General features: G+C 46.5%; 1 protein-coding gene across 4 annotated transcripts in view; it reads left to right on the plus strand.

Moving 5' to 3' along the window:
- The window catches only part of FLNB (filamin B), a 73,816-nt gene that overhangs the window by 16,839 nt on the left and 38,722 nt on the right, over window positions 1-18,255 (plus strand). For all 4 annotated transcript variants that reach the window (XM_075762070.1, XM_075762072.1, XM_075762071.1 and 1 more), the window contains exons 2-9: window positions 7,441-7,689; window positions 8,675-8,772; window positions 9,651-9,798; window positions 12,886-13,004; window positions 13,744-13,821; window positions 14,587-14,749; window positions 16,026-16,223; window positions 17,936-18,073. In XM_075762070.1, coding sequence (XP_075618185.1) covers window positions 7,441-7,689; window positions 8,675-8,772; window positions 9,651-9,798; window positions 12,886-13,004; window positions 13,744-13,821; window positions 14,587-14,749; window positions 16,026-16,223; window positions 17,936-18,073 — 1,191 coding nt within the window. The remainder of the gene's footprint in view (window positions 1-7,440; window positions 7,690-8,674; window positions 8,773-9,650; window positions 9,799-12,885; window positions 13,005-13,743; window positions 13,822-14,586; window positions 14,750-16,025; window positions 16,224-17,935; window positions 18,074-18,255) is intronic.

Genomic DNA, 18,255 nt, shown 5'->3' on the forward strand with positions numbered 1-18,255 from the left:
GGAATCCACAGAACCAGCCGGAGTTCAGCCGCCCCACGCCAGCTCTGTGCGTCGGGCACAGCCCGTGCTCTGGCTGGGTGAAGCAGCCGCACGCCGCCGGGCAGCGAGCTGTGTGCCGAGCTGTGAGGTGGACCTGGGCTTCAGGGTCACTGGAGGAAATGGTTGCAGTATGTTCTCAAAGCACAGAGGAACCCGTGTAATTGATTTAAAGACATACTATCCCTACAGAGGATGTCGCTAATGCCTTTAGCAGGCACGGTAAGCCTCTGGACACATACTGTATGCTTCAGCAAAGTTTCCTTAGACAGCTTGCTCCATCTCATCCGCATACCTCTGTGTGGCATGCATGCAGTGGGGAGCAGGGCTTTGGAAGAGCTCAGCTCAATGTGGAGTTCTCACTGTTGCAGAAGATTAAGCCCTAATGAGTGCTTAATCTTTCTGTCCCCCAATTCCTTTCGCTAATTAACAGTAGGTGAGAATAACTAGAGGTGTGAAAGTACTCAGAAACTTCAAGGTACCAGGATTTAAAATTCCTACAGTCTACACATAAATGATCCGTAACTGAGATGGACTTTGTGCCTTACACAAAGTTTCTTCCATGTCTGGAAATAGGGAGTAAGGGCTGCTGAGATGGCTCCTTTTGTTTTGGGTTCTTCCTCCATATAATGCATAAAACAAAATTGTAAATGGGGAAGACATCAAGATTGGAGCGGGTGGCCAGTTTTTAGAGAAGCTGGATGCAGAGATCAGTGCTGGTTGTGGCAGAACTTCCACATGTGAAGATTAAAACTTTGGAGATGACTTTGCCCAGACTGGGAACAAGCCATGTTGACTGCAGCCCCAGCCAAGAAACTTTTTTAAAAAAAATTTACTACTCAAAAGCTGCTTTTTCAGTCCTTCATTTGTTTCACAAGACTTTCCACAGTCTGTATTGCTAGCTCGATTTAGTAAGGAAGCTGCCTGCTGCAGTAGCTTATCTTGTTTCCACTAATTGTCCAACAGAAAAAGACTTGCAGCTTTGCTGTAGGGCAGAGTTCAAGGAGCGTTGCCACAGTTCGGGTAATACTTGTGCTTAATCTGAATGCAGAGCAGGCTTGCACATGAGCAAAAGATACTAGTCACAAAGTTGTTTGTAACAGCGGATTTTTTTTTTTTTTTAATTGTAGAATAATTTAGTTTTGCAGAGACCTGGTGAAGGTCACATAGTTCAAGCCATGTACTCAGACTAGACCCAACCCTGATTGCTCAAGGGCATGTCTGGTTCAATTTGAGGATGGAGACCTTATGGATTCTTTGGGCTTCTGTTCCAGTATGTGACAGCCCTCATGGAGAAGGCTTTTCCTTTTTTTTTTCCCGAAAATCTGCTTGGAATTTCCCATGTTGCAACTTGGAAACCCTTTTGAGCAGAGGAGTGAGGGGACTCCCATTCTGCAAGATCTTCTTTTGAATCCCACCCCCCACCCACCCCCCCAAAACGGTGCTTTTTTCCGGTATAGAGCTGACTGAAATGAAGGGTGTACACCAGGCTAGACAAAAGCCCAAGAAGGACAAGTGAAGCAGTTCTGAAAGATGCATGAGGTCGCAGTGATGGATTGTCGATCTAATAAATATTCTTACAGCTCTGAAGATGCCTAAAACTAAATTGTAACATGCCCTAGGTGCTTAGGTTAAAGGCAAAATATGCTGAGTCAGCTTAGTCACAGATATTGTGACGTAAAGGCCCTAAGACAGCTCTATTTAAAGAGCCAAAACCAAGTGAAGATCTTACTTGCTGTTGGCTACAGCATGACACTCCAGGTAGAGTTGAGGGATCTTCACTGGAGTAGATGAATTTGCAGGCTTCAAATCAATGCCAGGTTTCATTTCTGGAGCTTGCTCCTGGGGCAGCGCTAAGCAGGACCAAGCTCTGCAGTGTTGGTGGTTTTTCACTTGGTAGGTTGGGCTGGAAGTTTTTTGTGTGCCGAGCCGTAAAAATGATACCCCTTTGTCTCGAGATGGTCACGCTGCTGGCTGAATGCTAGGCACTTTAATGTCTTTCTTTGTGCTTTAAGGAGTGTGATATTAACAGTCCAAGTGTAACATAGCGTATTAATATTTAGTATAGAGCAACAATTATAAATCAGCTTGAGCAGTTAAAACTTGGTTCTTTTTCAAGACTGAGACTGGTGGCGTGTACTGCTGGCCTATGGAATCCCCATAATCCATTTTTTGGGCTGGTTGCCACTTAGTTAATAGGATAATAAAAGGGTAAGAATTACAATCTAGACTCGGAGGTGTGATGGGGGAAGCAAACGAGCTCTGGTTCAGTCTGTTTTCCTCTTCACCCTACCAGGCAGCCACTTAAATCCTAATAGCTGACTAAGAAGCAGGATACTCCTACATAAAACTTAATGTTGTAGGCTATATATAGGCTTTTTTTTTTTTTTTTTTTTTTTTTTTACAGAAGAGTGAGTGCTCACTTGTTCAATGCTGGTGTTGATTCTGCAGAACAGCTTAAGTCTCGTTGGCAGGTTTTCCCCAGCAGTCAGCATGCAGGTCCTGTCGAGCTGCATCCCGACGCCAGGACCTCTCGGCAGCGGGCTGGCTGCAGCCTGTCCCTGCAGAGCTTCTGCCTGCGTGCAGCTGAGCGAGGGCTGCATCTTGCTTCACAGCTGTAGCTTTTTTCCGACGTTGGATTGCCATTGGGTGCTTTTAGAGGAGGAAAGCAAGTTAGAGTTGGGGTAACTGAAGTTAAAATGCACATTGGACAGTGTAGGTGGGAATTAAGGTTCCTGTTGAAGCCAAACTTGAGTGTTTCTGCTTCTTGCTGGTTCTTGTCTGTGTGTCTAGCCATGATAACTTGCACACTATCTACAAGTCATCATCTAAGAGCATTCACAAATTTGGAGCCTGCAGCTGAGAGTCAGCAGGACTTACATTTAACAGCCCAAAGCCTCTTGAGTTTTAATGGGGACCCCCTCCCCCCAAACAAACAAACCCAACCAGAGAACAACCGCAAAGCCCCCCAAACCCTCACCCTTTGGCTGTTCTAGATGGCACCCCTAAAGTCGATTGCCTGTGTTTCTAGCTGAGCTGAAGTCCTCTTAAGTATTGGTCTGGAGCAGGCGAGAGGTCCTGTGGCACTCCAGCCACGGATTCCTGCTTTATGCCTGGGCTCCCCATAAAAATGTGTCCTTTGGAAGTACAAGTCAAATGGCTGTCAGCAGGTATCCTGCTCCGCTGCCGGTGTGGTGGCGTGACTCAGCTCTGCAGGAACTTTGATCTCCAAAGCATGCATCTCGTACCAGGTGCAGTGAACCAGTGAGCGAGTGCGCTCTGGCATGCGTGTAAGTGCATCTTGCAGATGTTAACATTGGCATTGTAATGTGAATAAAGCAAATTAAGCAGATGACCACGCTTTCTCCAAAGGAGGTTACATTAAAGCTGTTTACAATGGTGCTGTAAAGAATTTTTTCAGCCCTGCTGAATTATCTTGGCGGATGGGATGCGACAGCTTGCTTCCTCCAAGCTTTGGGAAGGCGGGAATCGGTGGCTGTCGCCTGCATGGAGAGCGCTCCTTTAATCCGCGGAAACTCACCTGGTGCTGTGGAGTAAACACACGCTCTCCATTTCAGCTGAAAGAAGGCAATTTGTTCCTATCTACCTAATTCATCAAAGCTACATGCCAAATGTTGCTGCCTGCGCTGCCGGTGGTGGAGATGCATCGAGGGGCCGGGCACTTGCACTGTTGTTCTGAAGCACTGACCACGGGCGTGCATCTCTGTGCTGTAAATTAACTATAAGCTCCACAGGAGCAGTTGTGAGACATGTGGCTTGAAAGGCTCCGTAAAGCTTCAAAACGTAGATTGTGTGAGTAAAAAGTAAGCCTAAAAGTAATGTTCATAGTAGGAAAGCAGTATTGCAAGATCTGCTGTTCATATATTTCGTTTTCCAGCCTGAGATGACCAGAAGATGTGTTTTGAAGCAGACCAGGGAGTGGGGATAACCCAGTGGAAAGCCAGCTGAGCTGGGGTACGCAGCAGCACCTGCAGTAATGATTGTGGGTGTTCAAATGTCAATGGAAACACTTTTTTTTCTGTTCCAAAATCCTGTCTGTGTTACACTAGCAGCGTGCACTTGGAGCTGGTGGGGGTTCCCTGCAAATTTGGTTGTACTAAGCAGGTTTCAGGGTTCTCGGGACCAGCTCTGTGTTCCTTGCTGTTAACAGATACTTGCTCCTCCTCTCGGAGGATCCACGGCATGTTGTCAGTCAGTTAACTAAGAAGGCAGCACCAAAGCAGAGGCTATTCTGGAGAGGCTGAACGCTTGGGGGAAGCTGAGCTTTACACCAGCGCTTGGAAGCCACGTCTGCTTTGGGCTGGACTCTGGTCTCTTCTTGAACCTGGAGGGTCCTTTAATATTGTGATAGAGATCATGGGCCCTGGCTGACCAGGGGCTGAGCTGCTGGTGGGATGCCCTGTAGCTGGGAGTGGGGTGCCCGTGGGAAGGGTGTGTGGGTGGCTCTGCTGGGTGCTGATAAGGTCTCCTGTCCTGCCCAGGAGTTGTTCTCCCTCCCTCCTCCCCACCCCAAATGAAAGCAGACAAGCCTTTCTATAAGCAGTGTTGGAAAAAATTACATCATGAGATCCCCATGCCTGTCAGGAAGCTGGGAGGCTGTAAGAGCTTGCTAACTTTGCTAACAAAGTGCAGTTGCAGGGATGGCACCAGCCCCAGGGAGGAAGAGCCGTCCCATTCCTGTGGTGACCTTTTCCTGTCATCGGGGCAGTGGCCCCATGCCCGGCCTCTCTGGACGAGGCTGATGAGACGGGATATTCTTGCTCTCGATGTGGAGCTGTCTCGTGCATGGGCTCTTTTTCCCCAGTCCAAGGACCACTGCCCAGCCATGTCCTCAGAGATGGCAATGGGGTGCTGGAGGAACCTCTGAGCACATGGCTGGTTGCTGCAGTGATCACAGTGCATCCATGTATAGATGTTGTTTATATGCTGAAAATATGAAATGGGCCATTCTTTATCTCAAGCGATGTGCACATAGCAGTGTGCTTGAGGTGACTCTCTCCTCCTGGCTTTCTGAAACAACTTTATTTGTAGCCTACTAAATCATCACTGCGTCCACTCTAGTAAAAATGCTGATGTCAATGTAGATCCGATACTGAAGCTCAGAGGCATTTCTGGCGCAGGGATGTGATGGCCACTGGTGTGCTCCAGCACCGCGGTGTGAGTGGGTGGTGCTGCCGTGGGGGTGTGGGATGGAGGTGTTGCGCGCCTGGGGAGCGGGTGGGCAGTGGGGGCTCACACTGGCGGTCTGGTTTTTGCACACTCAAGCCCATAGTTTCAGCTTGTGGAGCTTGGGCAGCATGGTGAGCCTGCCAGCAGGGTTTGGGGTCTCTGTCTTATATAAAAGGCAGCTCTTCCTTCTGCTCTGATACAATTTCTTTCAAGAAAGCTTTCCCTAATAGGTTGTAAGGAAGCATCTTTCCTCCACTGACCAGTAACTGCAATAGAGGGGGAAATAGGTAACAGCAGGGACTGTCTGTTTAGTTGTTGCTGGGAGACACACTGCTGTGATGCAGACTTTTACCTTGGAACCTGTAATTAAAACCCAGCAGGGCTTAATCACCTCCTTGCTATCTATTGTATATCTGAGACTGGATGTGATATCAGCGGTGAGCAGTGAAGTAGCAGACACTTATCATAACCCTGTAAGATTAGTCAAAAATATTTTCAAAAAAATCCAATACAAATCAAATCTGAGTTAGAAACCAGACGTTAATTGCCTAGGAAGGCCAAATGCCTTTCAAGGTCTGAAGTTACGGTATAATCTGTTCAGGACATACCACCCTATTGTGAAACCACGTAAATATTAACCACTTCACTTGAGCATTGGGTTAAAGGGAATGCCCTGGTGCTTAATGTTCTTGGTCGCTATTCTGTATCACTTGCTTTGAAAGTCCGGAGATCTTTTTGTGTTGATAAGATGGGTTGGGTTGCTGCTGCAGTCTCTGTAGCTGAAGAGGAATGAGTAAGGCATGCCCAGTGGATGCTGGGCATGGTGAGGCTTGGCTTGGAGGACTCTACCTGTAAACGCTCTGAATTTGAACTGGAGATGGCCATCAAAGTAGTGAACACGTTTCCTTTGCTAGCTAGGACTCATTAACATCCCTGTACAATTATTTCGGTGGCATGAAAGTGAGTTTATACTGCTGTAGTTGTCTTTTTACCTCGGCACCTGCTCCGGGAGCAGGAGAGCAGACCAAAGCGTCCAGGTCACTTGTAACTTCTGTTGTCTAAACAGGGGATTCTTTAGTAGTTTTCATTGTAATGGAGGAAAGAACAGAAAAATGCTCTGCTGTAGGGTGTTGCTGTGAATGAAAGGATCAGTCAGGCTGAGGGCATCCCGTAATGTTGCAGAACAACCCTGGTTTGGTTGAGCTTGGACAAACTGGGGCTGTTACAAGTATAATGGCACCTGAGTAGCAACCACAGGTTCAAAGGGAGTGTATCTGACCTGTGACTCGCTAAAACCAAAGTAAATTGCAAGTGTATCCACAAAACTGTGGAGGTCACTTCGTAAGGCCAAACTGATGCAGAAAAATATCCTGCCCCTTCGGACAGCTTCTTACGACCATCTGATCTTGATGCCCAGCAGCCTTAAACTCAGCTGCATGGTGTCTTAAAGTAGAACTGCGGCGTGGCCGCTGTGGTGATTAACTTTTCCTAGGCTAGAGCGTGACATGGTTTTGCCAGAATTGGTTTTTCCTTTTCTTCTAACTCTCAACTTGTAGTGTGAAGGGATGACTTTTGGTGCAGGCAGGAGTGTGATGGTGCAAAGGATGCCCGATGGATCTTCTACTCCCCGCTTTGCTGTTTGTACCCAGGTCGTGATATATGCAGACTTTGTTCTGATTCCAAACTCTGACTTTGCTGGATTTCATCATCTAGCACTTATTTTGCTACCATTTTTAATGCAAACTATTGATGTGTGTGTGTAGGCACGTTTCTGTGTATAAATGCAGTTTCCTGAATGGTGCTTTAGGTATGCCCTGGGGTATTCTGCCCCTGTTGGGATGCTGTTCTTGTGAACTCCATCACATCCTGTTTAACCTCTTTCATAAGATACAAATGCCATTAAAAGTGTCACGTGGCAGTTGTCCTCCAAATACAAAATACTGGGGATCTTAAACTGCAGAGTCTCTTAAGCTTAACCTTCTAAAGCTTCAAGGGCAAGTCACGCCATCCCTGGAGAACACTGAGTCTTTGGACTCCTGTCTTTCCTCCCAGGGCATGAAGAACAGTGTCTCTACCTCAGCAAGTGACTGCAGTGACCTGGGTCACTTCTCTTGTCCTTGATTACCTGGACACAAGTGTAGTCACAGTATTTTAAAAACATACCTCTTTCCTTTAGGGTGGGAAGTAATCAGATATATGTCTTTTGTCTTCCAGACAGTAAAGCTATAGTTGATGGAAACTTGAAATTGATCCTTGGCCTGATATGGACCCTTATCCTCCACTACTCCATTTCCATGCCAGTGTGGGAGGATGAAGGTGATGATGATGCGAAGAAGCAGACCCCTAAGCAGAGGCTGCTGGGCTGGATCCAGAACAAAATTCCTTACTTGCCAATCACAAACTTCAATCAAAACTGGCAGGATGGCAAAGCACTGGGGGCTCTTGTTGACAGCTGTGCTCCAGGTAAGTCCTTTGCTGTGGTGGTCAGTGTTTTCCTTGCTTGCTGTCCTCGTGGCTGCTCTGCTGTTCCTGTGGCAGGAGGTTTTCACCGCTGAGCTGGAGACAGGAACAAGGCTTTCAAGAAAACCTGAATCCAAAGAGGCCAGCTGTGGGAAATAGCAAGTTGTAAATGACTTGGCCAAGAGAAATACTGGCCTAAAGCAGAATGTGCGACTGCATTATTGGAGGCGCCACGTCTGAGCTTTGTATTGGGTGCAAGGGACAAAGGCGCAAATGCTGGCTCCTAAATGCAAGAAAGACTTGTTCCCAGAGCAAGTGCCAACAACCTTTCAACTTCAGGGCGCAGCAGGAGGCTTTGTGTGTTCTCTTGAAATAGGATTGCAGAGGGAGCACAGAGCAGCCAGAAGCCGCCTGCTACCTGAACCCTCAGTGTTTAGCAAGCTAAGGCTGTGCTCCTTAAGGCGCGTAATGTGATGAAGTGTGAAAAAGGCACAGTTTCCTCACCTTCTTGTAAAACAGCCTTGCTAGCGCGATTGCTGGTGTTCATCTAATGCAAGCTGAGGTGCTATGGCAAGCAGCTGAAATTTTCTTTTCCGAATTTGCTGCAGGAGAGGCAGTGAAACATAAAGGATGGCTAGATGTATTCATGAGTGAATTTGGAGGGTGTCTCGCCCAGCTTAAATTTAAAGCAGTGCAGTTGTGTGGCTGACTGAAAAGCTGTACATCTTTTTTGTTGACGGGCAAGGTGGGTGGGAGTCTCTGAGGTGGCTGTTACTGTCTGTGCCGTAAGGGCCCGTGGAGATGCTGGTGGTTGTCTCAGAAGCATTTTCAGTGAGCAGCACACGCTCATCTTGTTTTGGTTACTCTGCAAAGCTCTGGATGTCTTTCTGTATAGCAGCATAATACGAGTGGCTGTGGAGTTTGTACTTGGTTTCTTCATCTTGGGAAGCTCCTTTGCAGATAACACCTAACTGAAACGTACTTGCAGGCCTGTGCCCTGACTGGGAGACCTGGGACCCAAAGAAACCCGTTGACAATGCTCGGGAAGCCATGCAGCAGGCGGACGACTGGCTGGGCGTGCCGCAGGTAAGGCTGTGCAGGAGAAGCACAGCGGTGAGCCTTGTGCTTGCAACTAGCTTGAATTTAGATTGAGAAAAGCAGGTGAAGCGGCTTGCATGCTTCCAAAAGTTACAATTTACTCGTGTGAAATGGGCAAATGGTGATGAAACGCACTATTACATTTCAGAGCTCTGGTTGTAAGGTTTTGTGTAGGTGTCACCGCTGAAGACAGCTGGTGTTGCAGCATGCAGGTGGGATGGGGGAAAAAGCGCACGTGTTGTGGTGCCTGCTGCGTTAGCCCATGGGGTGAGTTTGTTTTGCTGCATTGAATTCCACAGAAGAAAAACTCACTAGCTTCGGAAATCACCCGCAAAGATGACTTTTAAACAGAGAACAATGTATGTGCAAACTGGATTGTTTCCACGCTGATAAAGTTGGACAAAAGTGCTGAAGTCTCTGAAGCTGTCAGGGCAGCTTGTATCGTGGGAGCAGGAGAAGAGACTGGTCACAAATTTCACTTTGCAAGCACTATAGTTCAGAGCTGTAGCACACAGGGTTATGAATTACTAATTCTTTCGGTTTCAGTTATCCCCGTGTTGCTTTTCGAGGGGAACATAAGCTACCGTTTTCTTGCCTTGTTACTGTTTAGTTTGTCACGGTCTCCTGAGAACCCCTAATAATCAAGGCACAGAAAGCCCCCAAACCACATTGGGACCATAATGAGCTGCATGATTTTCTTGCCATGAGATAATAAATGACTTGTGTGTATCAAAGGGAAGACAAATGTAAGAAATTGCATTAGCATGTGGGAGTTTTGAAATGTAAGACTGCGTCATAGCTCTGTTCTGTGTTGACATGCGGTAACCAAGCACTGGTACAATATACTTAATTGTGCTGTCTTTCAGGTTATTACCCCTGAAGAAATTATCCACCCTGATGTGGATGAGCACTCGGTAATGACTTACCTGTCCCAGTTCCCCAAAGCCAAGCTGAAACCAGGAGCTCCTTTAAAACCCAAACTGAATCCAAAGAAAGCAAGGGCTTATGGCAGAGGTAAGGACTCGGTGAGCTTAAGCTGCACAGAGCATTTAACTCTTCAGAAAGCTGGGTGGGGCTTTTTGCTTATGTTGAACTCCAGACCTACTGTAACTGACTTCAAAGTTTCACTTGTATACTCTTGGTGTGGTGCCTAGTTTCAGAAATACGTGGATATAGTCCAAAAGACACTCCTAGTTCTAACATGTAAATTCCCCAAAGTCTCTGAACCTGTTCTGCAAGCTGCCAGCCTTGCAGTCCACAGCTGGAAGAAGGAGGATGATACGGGGGCTAGAACAACCTTGGTGTGAAAATGAAGCTAGCAGTATTGCTGCTGCTGCTGCTGGTGGATCTAGTAGAGAGTGCTTCTCATGATAAAGCACTCCTTTAAAGAGGAAAAACCTCTTTACGTCTGCATGTGTCTCTGAGCAGGCTCTCTGGAGAGGCAGAATCTCCAGTTTCCCAGGCTTGATGGCAGGTGTGTATTAGGATAGGCTAATTCTAAATAAGATGTTTGAATTGATCAGTAGGTGTGAATATTTTGTTTGCATGTGCACAGAGGTGGGTTGGTAACCCTTCAAACGTTAAATAGTGACGAGCCTTTGTGGTAAAGGCTGCATTTGCTGGTTGGAAGGACTTCTTCATAGATGTTTATGCAACTGTAGATCTACATAAGCATTCTTATTTTTAACTTACCTTTTAAATGGATAATTTCCCCTAACTTCTGATGTGGTTCTACTCTAGATTGGAATACAATCACAACTAAATGAATCACAGATTTTTACCTTTAATATGCTTGGTATGTAGCAAGACATCATTTAAGCATTATACTTCGTTCTCCATTCCTCCTCCTTTTTTTTAGATCTGGGGTCTGCTGTTGGTCCTTTGATATTTCTCATATTAGTGGGTTTCAGAATTGGGTGTACAAGAGTGAAATGGAAAGAAACAAAACCTTCCATATTTTTTTCTGTTTTTCTTGGATTTTGGTTTTTTTAACTTGATTTGCCATTGAAACTTAACTAGTGGAATGAATGGACACGGACACTATCTGTGCACTGAACAGCAGTCACTATAGTCAGAAGTGGGTTTAGCACTTGCCCTACTTGAGGTTTATGTCCTTTGTTGGTGCCTTCCACAGCAAATCACAATGTGCAGACACATTTGTCAGACCCCAAACGTACAGACTACCTATACTCCGCTTACTGTGTAAATGACTGATTGACCTGCCTTAATCTGTCAAGTCTGGCTTTGGTCATGTTTTTATTCTTTCAAAAACTGGAATTATTTTGTTGTGTACTTTCATGCATAGAGTGCTCTGGAGCCATTGTAATAGAAATTATAAAGGGTGAGCAGCTCTTCTTGAAACAGTGATGTTTTCCTGAAGTTAATTGATGAAGCAGAGTCACTAAATGTAATTGACAATTCTGACTGCTGACATATATCAGAACCAAAAGGTGATTCCAGCAGCAAGGACCTCACTGCCAAACTGGGCAGGGTCTTTTGGACAAATGAGTAACAGGTCTTCATGCTTCCAGAAAAAGGTGATTGCTAGTGTGAAGTGGGTCAGTCTTAGCTTGCTTCGTTATTATTTTTCCATGTAAGTTGCTCATAACCTCCTGACACGAGTCTTAGTTGTAGCCCACCACCCTGGACACTGCAGTGGTTTGCTCTGAGGGCAGCTGTGTGTAGATCTGATGTGAAATGATCTGCAGAGGTGCCGCAGAATCATGCGGATCATTGGTGATGCACTGTGAGTCCTTATTTAACCAGCCACAGCAGATCTCCGATAAGAGAGTAAAATCTAGAGGATGAAATGTAGGCTAAGAAAGTGCTGTGAGTAATGCTGTCCTGGCTGAAGCTGTCTTCTGAGGATAAGCAATCCTTCTCGTCGTGCTTGCAGGAGGAGGGTTCCTTAACTCAAATACCATATCCTAATGCTCGTGTGGTGAACTGAAGATACGCAGAGGGAATTTATAGCTGTTTAAACTAGATGACAATCTAGGGCTCAGTTTGAAAGAATGAATATGTCAATTGTTAACACCTTATCAGAATGCTCAGATTTCCTAGTAAAAACATCATCTTCCTTGCATTGCTCTCAAGTTATTGTTTTCTGAAGATAAACAAGTTCAGGAATTCTGTTGTTCACAACCACTTCCTTTATAATCTATCAGATGTTGCACTTTCCACTAATTGTGCTATGGAGCAGTAGTGCCCATGGTTTTATGAATAAGCCAAGGAGCAATTCCCTTGGACGGAAGGGTATATATGTTTGGGCTAGTCTGGAACCAGCATCTTTGGGAAGTTCTTCCACCCACTCAGTCTGACACCACCATGACAGGTGTCATGACCTGGGGCTACGTATAGGAGGTGATGAAACCCTGCGTGCTGTAGCAGGCCCTGTGCTGAGAAATAAGGAAACTGATGAAAAGTTTAAGTGGAAGTGGCACCGAATTGTGGGATTTTCATCGTTTGAAGGGGTTCCTGCATGCCATTTGTACAGTGTTCACTGGCAAAGTAGTTTGAGCAGCTTTCAAAGAATAATAAATTTGAGCAGTGTCAGCACGGCTGAATTCTGAAAATGGAGTAAAATGGGACAGTATAGGTAAGAACTGTCTCGCTTAAATCTTTCACCCTTGGCTCTAGGGTAATGCCTTTACCAAAAGGCTTCCCAGAATGTCTGTCCTGCCTCCCTGGCTGCCCTTCCTGCAGTGCGGCACCATTGCAGCATTTAGCTGCATGAAGCAGAGCAGCTCCTAAAGAGCAGCTAATGGACATACCCCACTGGCCGTCAGCACCGGCTGGGCCCTCACCAGCTGTGAGGGTGACCCTTGGTACCTCACTCTGGCAAACGGGGTAACTCGCTTTCACCTGAAACCAGGCGCCAGCTGGGTTCCTGACTCGGCCAGGGATCCTGAGATGAGTTGAGCACCAGTGATTCAACCAATTTTTAAAAATGCTTGTATTGTAAGAGTAGGTGAGCAGGGAAGCTGGTGCTGGGGGCTTGTGTGGGAGGATGGGTTGGACACCTAGTGTGTGGGTAGCATCCAAACTACCTTTTGGGGTTTGTAGCAAAAGCTAGTGTGCTGCTCTGCGTCTGTCTCACAGGGATTGAGCCACATGGGAACATGGTGAAGCAGCCTGCCATCTTCACGGTAGACACCATCAGTGCTGGGCAGGGAGACCTGATGGTCTTCATAGAGGATCCAGAAGGAAACAGAGAGGAGGTATGTATGTTGAATATTTTGTGTGGAAAAGTAAAGCTGGTCTGAACACTGAAGTTTTTGCAGTAACCTTCATCTTTCACAAGTGAGGTCTCTTAACAGAGAAGTAATCTACAAAGAAGTTGCAAAATACCATCTATCAAAAGTGCAAGCCTCAAGCTTTTCCTCATAATTGCCTTACTGGATGAACTTGAAAAAAAAAAAAGTCACTATCTGTAACTAAGCAACACAACTCCAGTGTCCCATAGTTGCTTTAGCTTGACTGGCCAAGTACATTCTGACATGGTTTTAGATAACACACATCACTAAATCACTGTCTGCCCTTACTCATTCTGCAAGAATGGCTAAAGCAGCTATTTAGATGCCATGAATCATTTTGAGTTAAAATGCTGGGTTTAATGTTTATAGAAACTTCTCATCCAAGTGCTCCACTTGATCATGTTACAACATTCCAGAAAAATACGGCTCTATGTTGGACTTAACGTCTCAGTTTTGGCCTGCCTTAGTAGAGCAATTAACAGTAAGGGAATGGGCTGGGAGAAGGTAGCTTGCTTCATCTCATGTAAAGACAAAGCCAATGGGGTTTTCTCCATATGAGAAGAGGAGGATACCTGCTCCCACAACAGCACATCTCTGACATTGCTGGCTCTGGAAATAGTTCGCAGTATCAAGCACTACCCAGAAAAGTCTTAGGCTGGTGTGTGTAGGCACAGCTAAATGATGGATGTGTTTTCTCTCCTAGGCAAAAATAACGCCATCCAGTGACAAAAACAAGACCTATTCAGTTCAGTATGTGCCAAGGGTTACTGGACCTCACAAGGTAGGTTGTATGTCCATAACCAGTATTCTCTTGCTAAATGTGCTGCTCTGCTGGCTGTTAACATGAGCCCCTGAGGGCATGACAGCCACTCTGGGCATCCTGAAGAAAAGGTAACCTGATGTGGCCGTAATTCTCAGTTTGGACTGTTGGATTTCCCCCTTCTCAAGGGATGTGTGTTGGGAAAACGTGCGTGGGTGTTTGGGTATCAGGTGCTACAGCTGGCTCTGCTCTCACATGGGGCCAGTTCTTGCAGCTCGTGAAGCCAGTTCTGTGGGTTGTCACAGAGACACAGAGGAAAGTACCAGGTTGTTTCTATAAGGCGTTTCTTTGCTGATGATATTGTACACCGTAGGGGTTTTGCGAAGACGGTTCCCCACCCAGCTCTGTCCCCAGACACCTGCAGAAGCAAGTTTAGGATGGGTGATGCCATTGCTTGGCACTTGCCCGAGTGGCTGGTTCCCACAGCCAGCCTGAAAAGATAAATGCAACTTCTGCTGCCACTTCATTGCTGGATGGTGATCTGCCTCTCCTTGGCATATCCAGATTCAAGCATCTCCACTGGTGTGGCTCAGCGCGCCATGATCAGTAGAACTTTCAGGTGGCCAGCAGTTACGCTGCGTGGACAGGATGAAGTTTGTGGTTGTGATGATGTCTCTCACCTCTGAGGCCTAGACTCTGTGCTAGGAATGCAGGCGCTTGGCCCCATGTGTGGTGGTGACGCTGAGCTCTGCCTGGTGGGTCGGACCTGATGCTGTCTGTCTCTAGGTTTCGGTCCTGTTTGCCGGGCAGCACATCTCAAAGAGCCCATTTGAAGTGAACGTTGACAAAGCCCAGGGAGATGCGAGCAAAGTCACAGCAAAGGGACCGGGACTGGAGGCGACAGGGAACATTGCCAACAAGCCTACCTACTTTGACCTCTACACAGCAGGTAAGCAGAATGAATGAGTGCTGAAATCCTGCAGCTTCCTCAAACGTGAGGAGAACCTAAGCCTTGGAGGAATAAACAACCTGAGAAGGGGATGAGGATTTGCAGCCCCATCAAGTTCAGAGGTGAAATAATAGCCAGGCTGCTCTGGAGGCTTCAGCTGTGTGTGAAATGTGTGAAGTATTGAGCTGAGCTGGGGCAGGGAGGTGCTAAGTGTTACCCAGAAATGTGCCATGAACTTGCTGAATGGCGGGCAGCAAGCAAGCTCCTGGCTGGTTTCTTCCCCCAACTCACTTTAAACAGGAGTGTGAAATGCCCACCTCTGAAGGATGAACTGTGAGTAAACTGTAAATGCTTAATGTGTTCTGTATTTAGCTTTACAGAAAGAATCTGCCATGGTGCTACTTGGAGTTCATACTTGAATGACAAACTGGTTTCAACCTTTACTGTAATTATTAGAGGGCCACTATCTTCATTAGGGCGTCTCCATCACCTGACTCGTTGCCTGCTATTAGGCCAATGCTGTAGCCTAGAGGAATGAGTCAATAAGATGCTACAAATGCTAATTCATTTAGAACAATGCGAAACTACTTAGAGCAGTTACTTGAAGTATTTAAACACTGAAATATGCTGAGTAGCATATTTTAAATTGCCTTCTGCCTGAGGGTGCTTAGAAATAAAATTAAATGTGGTTATAGTGAGGGGAAGTGTTATGTTCAGCCTCTAATTGGGAGAGGGAGTGGTCTGAATCATGTTAAGACATGTCTGGCCTCTGAAAATATCTGGAAGACTGTTTTTGTTGCACGATGAGTTGAATAAAATGTGAGAGGAGCAGGTGTCTGAACAAAAGTGAATATGTATAGTCCGGCAGAGAAGGATCCATGTCCAGACCAGCATGCGCATTGTCCAAGCTCTTAATCTAAACCGCTTCAAAGCTTGAGAGATTGAACTGATTGGTAAAGTTGTGGGCTAGTTTATGATAGAGCTGCTACAGGGTGGTAGCAATAGGGTAACTAGTTTGTGTGTGTATTCGGTGCTGTAATACTGTTGTGAAACCCTGTGGATGGAGCAGCAGAGCCCTGCTGGTTTCATGGCTTCACGGAGATGCCACCATCCTGTCTTGCCCCCTCCCCACTTGAAAGTTTGGTTGCTGTCAGCAGAAGCTGAATGTTCTGGCTGCACCTAGAAATGGCAGCAGAGGACAGCTGGCTGTGATCCTAAACATGGTGCACAGCACTGTGGGGAAACCAAGGCTCAGCTGGGCTTCTTTCCTTTGCAGGTGCTGGTGTGGGTGACGTGAACGTGGAAGTGGAGGATCCTCAGGGGAGGAGCCTTGCTGAAGTTGCAATAGAAGACAAAGGCAACCAAGTCTACCGTTGCACCTACAAACCTGTTCAAGCTGGTCCTCATGTTGTCAAAGTGGCTTTTGCTGGGGAGGCAATTCCCAAAACTCCATGCACTGTTCTTGTCGGAGAAGGTATGCTTTTTAAAAATGCACCTAAATGTAGATGGCCACTTTTCTCCTGGATGTGATCACAGAATATGCTGGAGTCTTGCCTTGGACGTTCTCTGTGCCTTTCAACATCTTCAACCTGATTCAGTGGGTCACCTGGGTAGTCACAGGGTAAAACAGTGCTCTCTAACAGTAATTTTGCTTTTGTTGCTAGAGTTTCCTTTCTGCCTAGACCTCTGAACATTAGGCTGCTCTTTGTATTTTTTTGAAGTGTCTTATGCAGCTATGTAGTGTCTTGCTGTTTTCCACCTTTATTCCTCAAATGACTATATTTACTGTTTTCCTCCTTAACTGACACCTAACTTGCTTTCTGTTCCATCCTTACGTGCTCCTATGCTTTTAGATCTCTGCTCATCTCTCCTGAGCTACCCTCCATTTGTGGAATTTTGGACTTCACTGCTAATGGCTTCATAGTTGGTAAGAGGTGTGCAGGATGCTCCGTCATGTTTGCTTTTTGTAAGCTTCTAGCCTGCAGCTTGTCCCAGCCAAAAAGGTTTTTGGTTTTGTTGGGGATGGGGAAGAAAGTTGCAAGTGAACTGAAGTGGTGTGTGACCCAGTCACTGGCTTAACCACAAGCTGCCTGACTCAGTCGTGTAAGGGCTCTGCGAGCCGTTCCCACTCCGTGTTGGGCACGCTACTGTATGCTCCCACCGAGTTTTCAGAGCTAGCAGATGGCATGCGATCATTGCTGACACCGTCCAGTGTAGGACACGGAGTGATGTTGGCTGCTGCAGGGGTGAGGGTAAAACTTGTAAGCTATTGAAATGAATAAAAACCTAACAAGCGGCTTGGCAGAATTGTGCTCCTGCTATAAGCACGGCGTGTTTGGGGGAAATGCATGTTGGGTTCACACTGCTGGGAAACCGTGATTATTTGTAAGTCTCTTCAAACCGTTCAGGTCTCTGGAGTTGAAGGCCACGTGATAACTGGGATTGTGTAATGAAGACCGTTCATAAGTGCGCATTACTTATTTATGTAGCCACTCTGCAGGCCTGGAGAAGCACGTGGAGTAAAGGGGTCAAGCATAAGCTTAAACTGACCCATATGCAACCTACTGCCCCTAGCCATGGCTGCTTCGGTCTGCAGAGGGCTTGATGGCTTTGCTTCTGAAAGCGTGAACTACGACAAGCAGGGGGTTTTGACGTGACATCTCTTAACGAAGCACGTGCAGAACTTGACTTTGCTAATAGCAGTTATTCCAGTCATGTGCTTCTGAAAGAACAGCACAGTAATACTGCTCACTGGGGCTTATCTGCAAAGGGAAACCTCACCCCATGCTGCAGTGCGCCTCTCAACACGAAAGGCATCAAGAAGATTGTGCCTAGTATGGTGAATATCTGTACATGATAGCTGTGTAAAAGTTTTATAATGACAACTGGCATCAAATTGGAAAGTGACAGGGCTTCAGCGTTTGATTTAATTTTAAAAAATGGCCTTTGCATGGGGTCAGCGTTGCCTGGCTGCACCGAACACTGCTGCCCAAATGCCATGGGACATAGACAACGGCTGGGCAGACTCCGGTCTGTCTGCCTTAGTACTGTAACGTTAAAACTTGTGCTGAAAGCTAAGCTGTGGTTGCCCTGAGTCAACATTAAACTAAAGGTTGTTCCAGGCTGGCTGGGGTATGTGTATGTTGAGAATCAAAGACGGTATTGATGTCTGAAATTCCCTTGCAGCCTGCAATCCGAATGCGTGTCGTGCCACTGGTAGAGGTCTGCAGCCCAAGGGCGTCCGCATGAGGGAAACGGCTGACTTCAAGGTTGATACGAGAGCAGCCGGGAGCGGAGACCTCGGAGTGACTATAAAGGGACCGAGTAAGTGTTGGGGTGAATTTGTGCTGTGGATGTGTTTTGGAGAAGGGGGTGAAATGGGGACTGCAAAAAGAAAGAGCAGTAAGGAGATGGTGGCCTGATGGAACTGATGGGATTTGTATCACCATAAAAAGCCAAATTTCAGAAGGGATTTCTGGTACTTTGTGTCTAGTGTGAAGGTTTTG

The sequence above is a fragment of the Balearica regulorum genome, chromosome 10 (assembly GCF_011004875.1).
Source record: "Balearica regulorum gibbericeps isolate bBalReg1 chromosome 10, bBalReg1.pri, whole genome shotgun sequence".
NCBI classification, from domain to species: Eukaryota; Metazoa; Chordata; class Aves; order Gruiformes; family Gruidae; genus Balearica; species Balearica regulorum.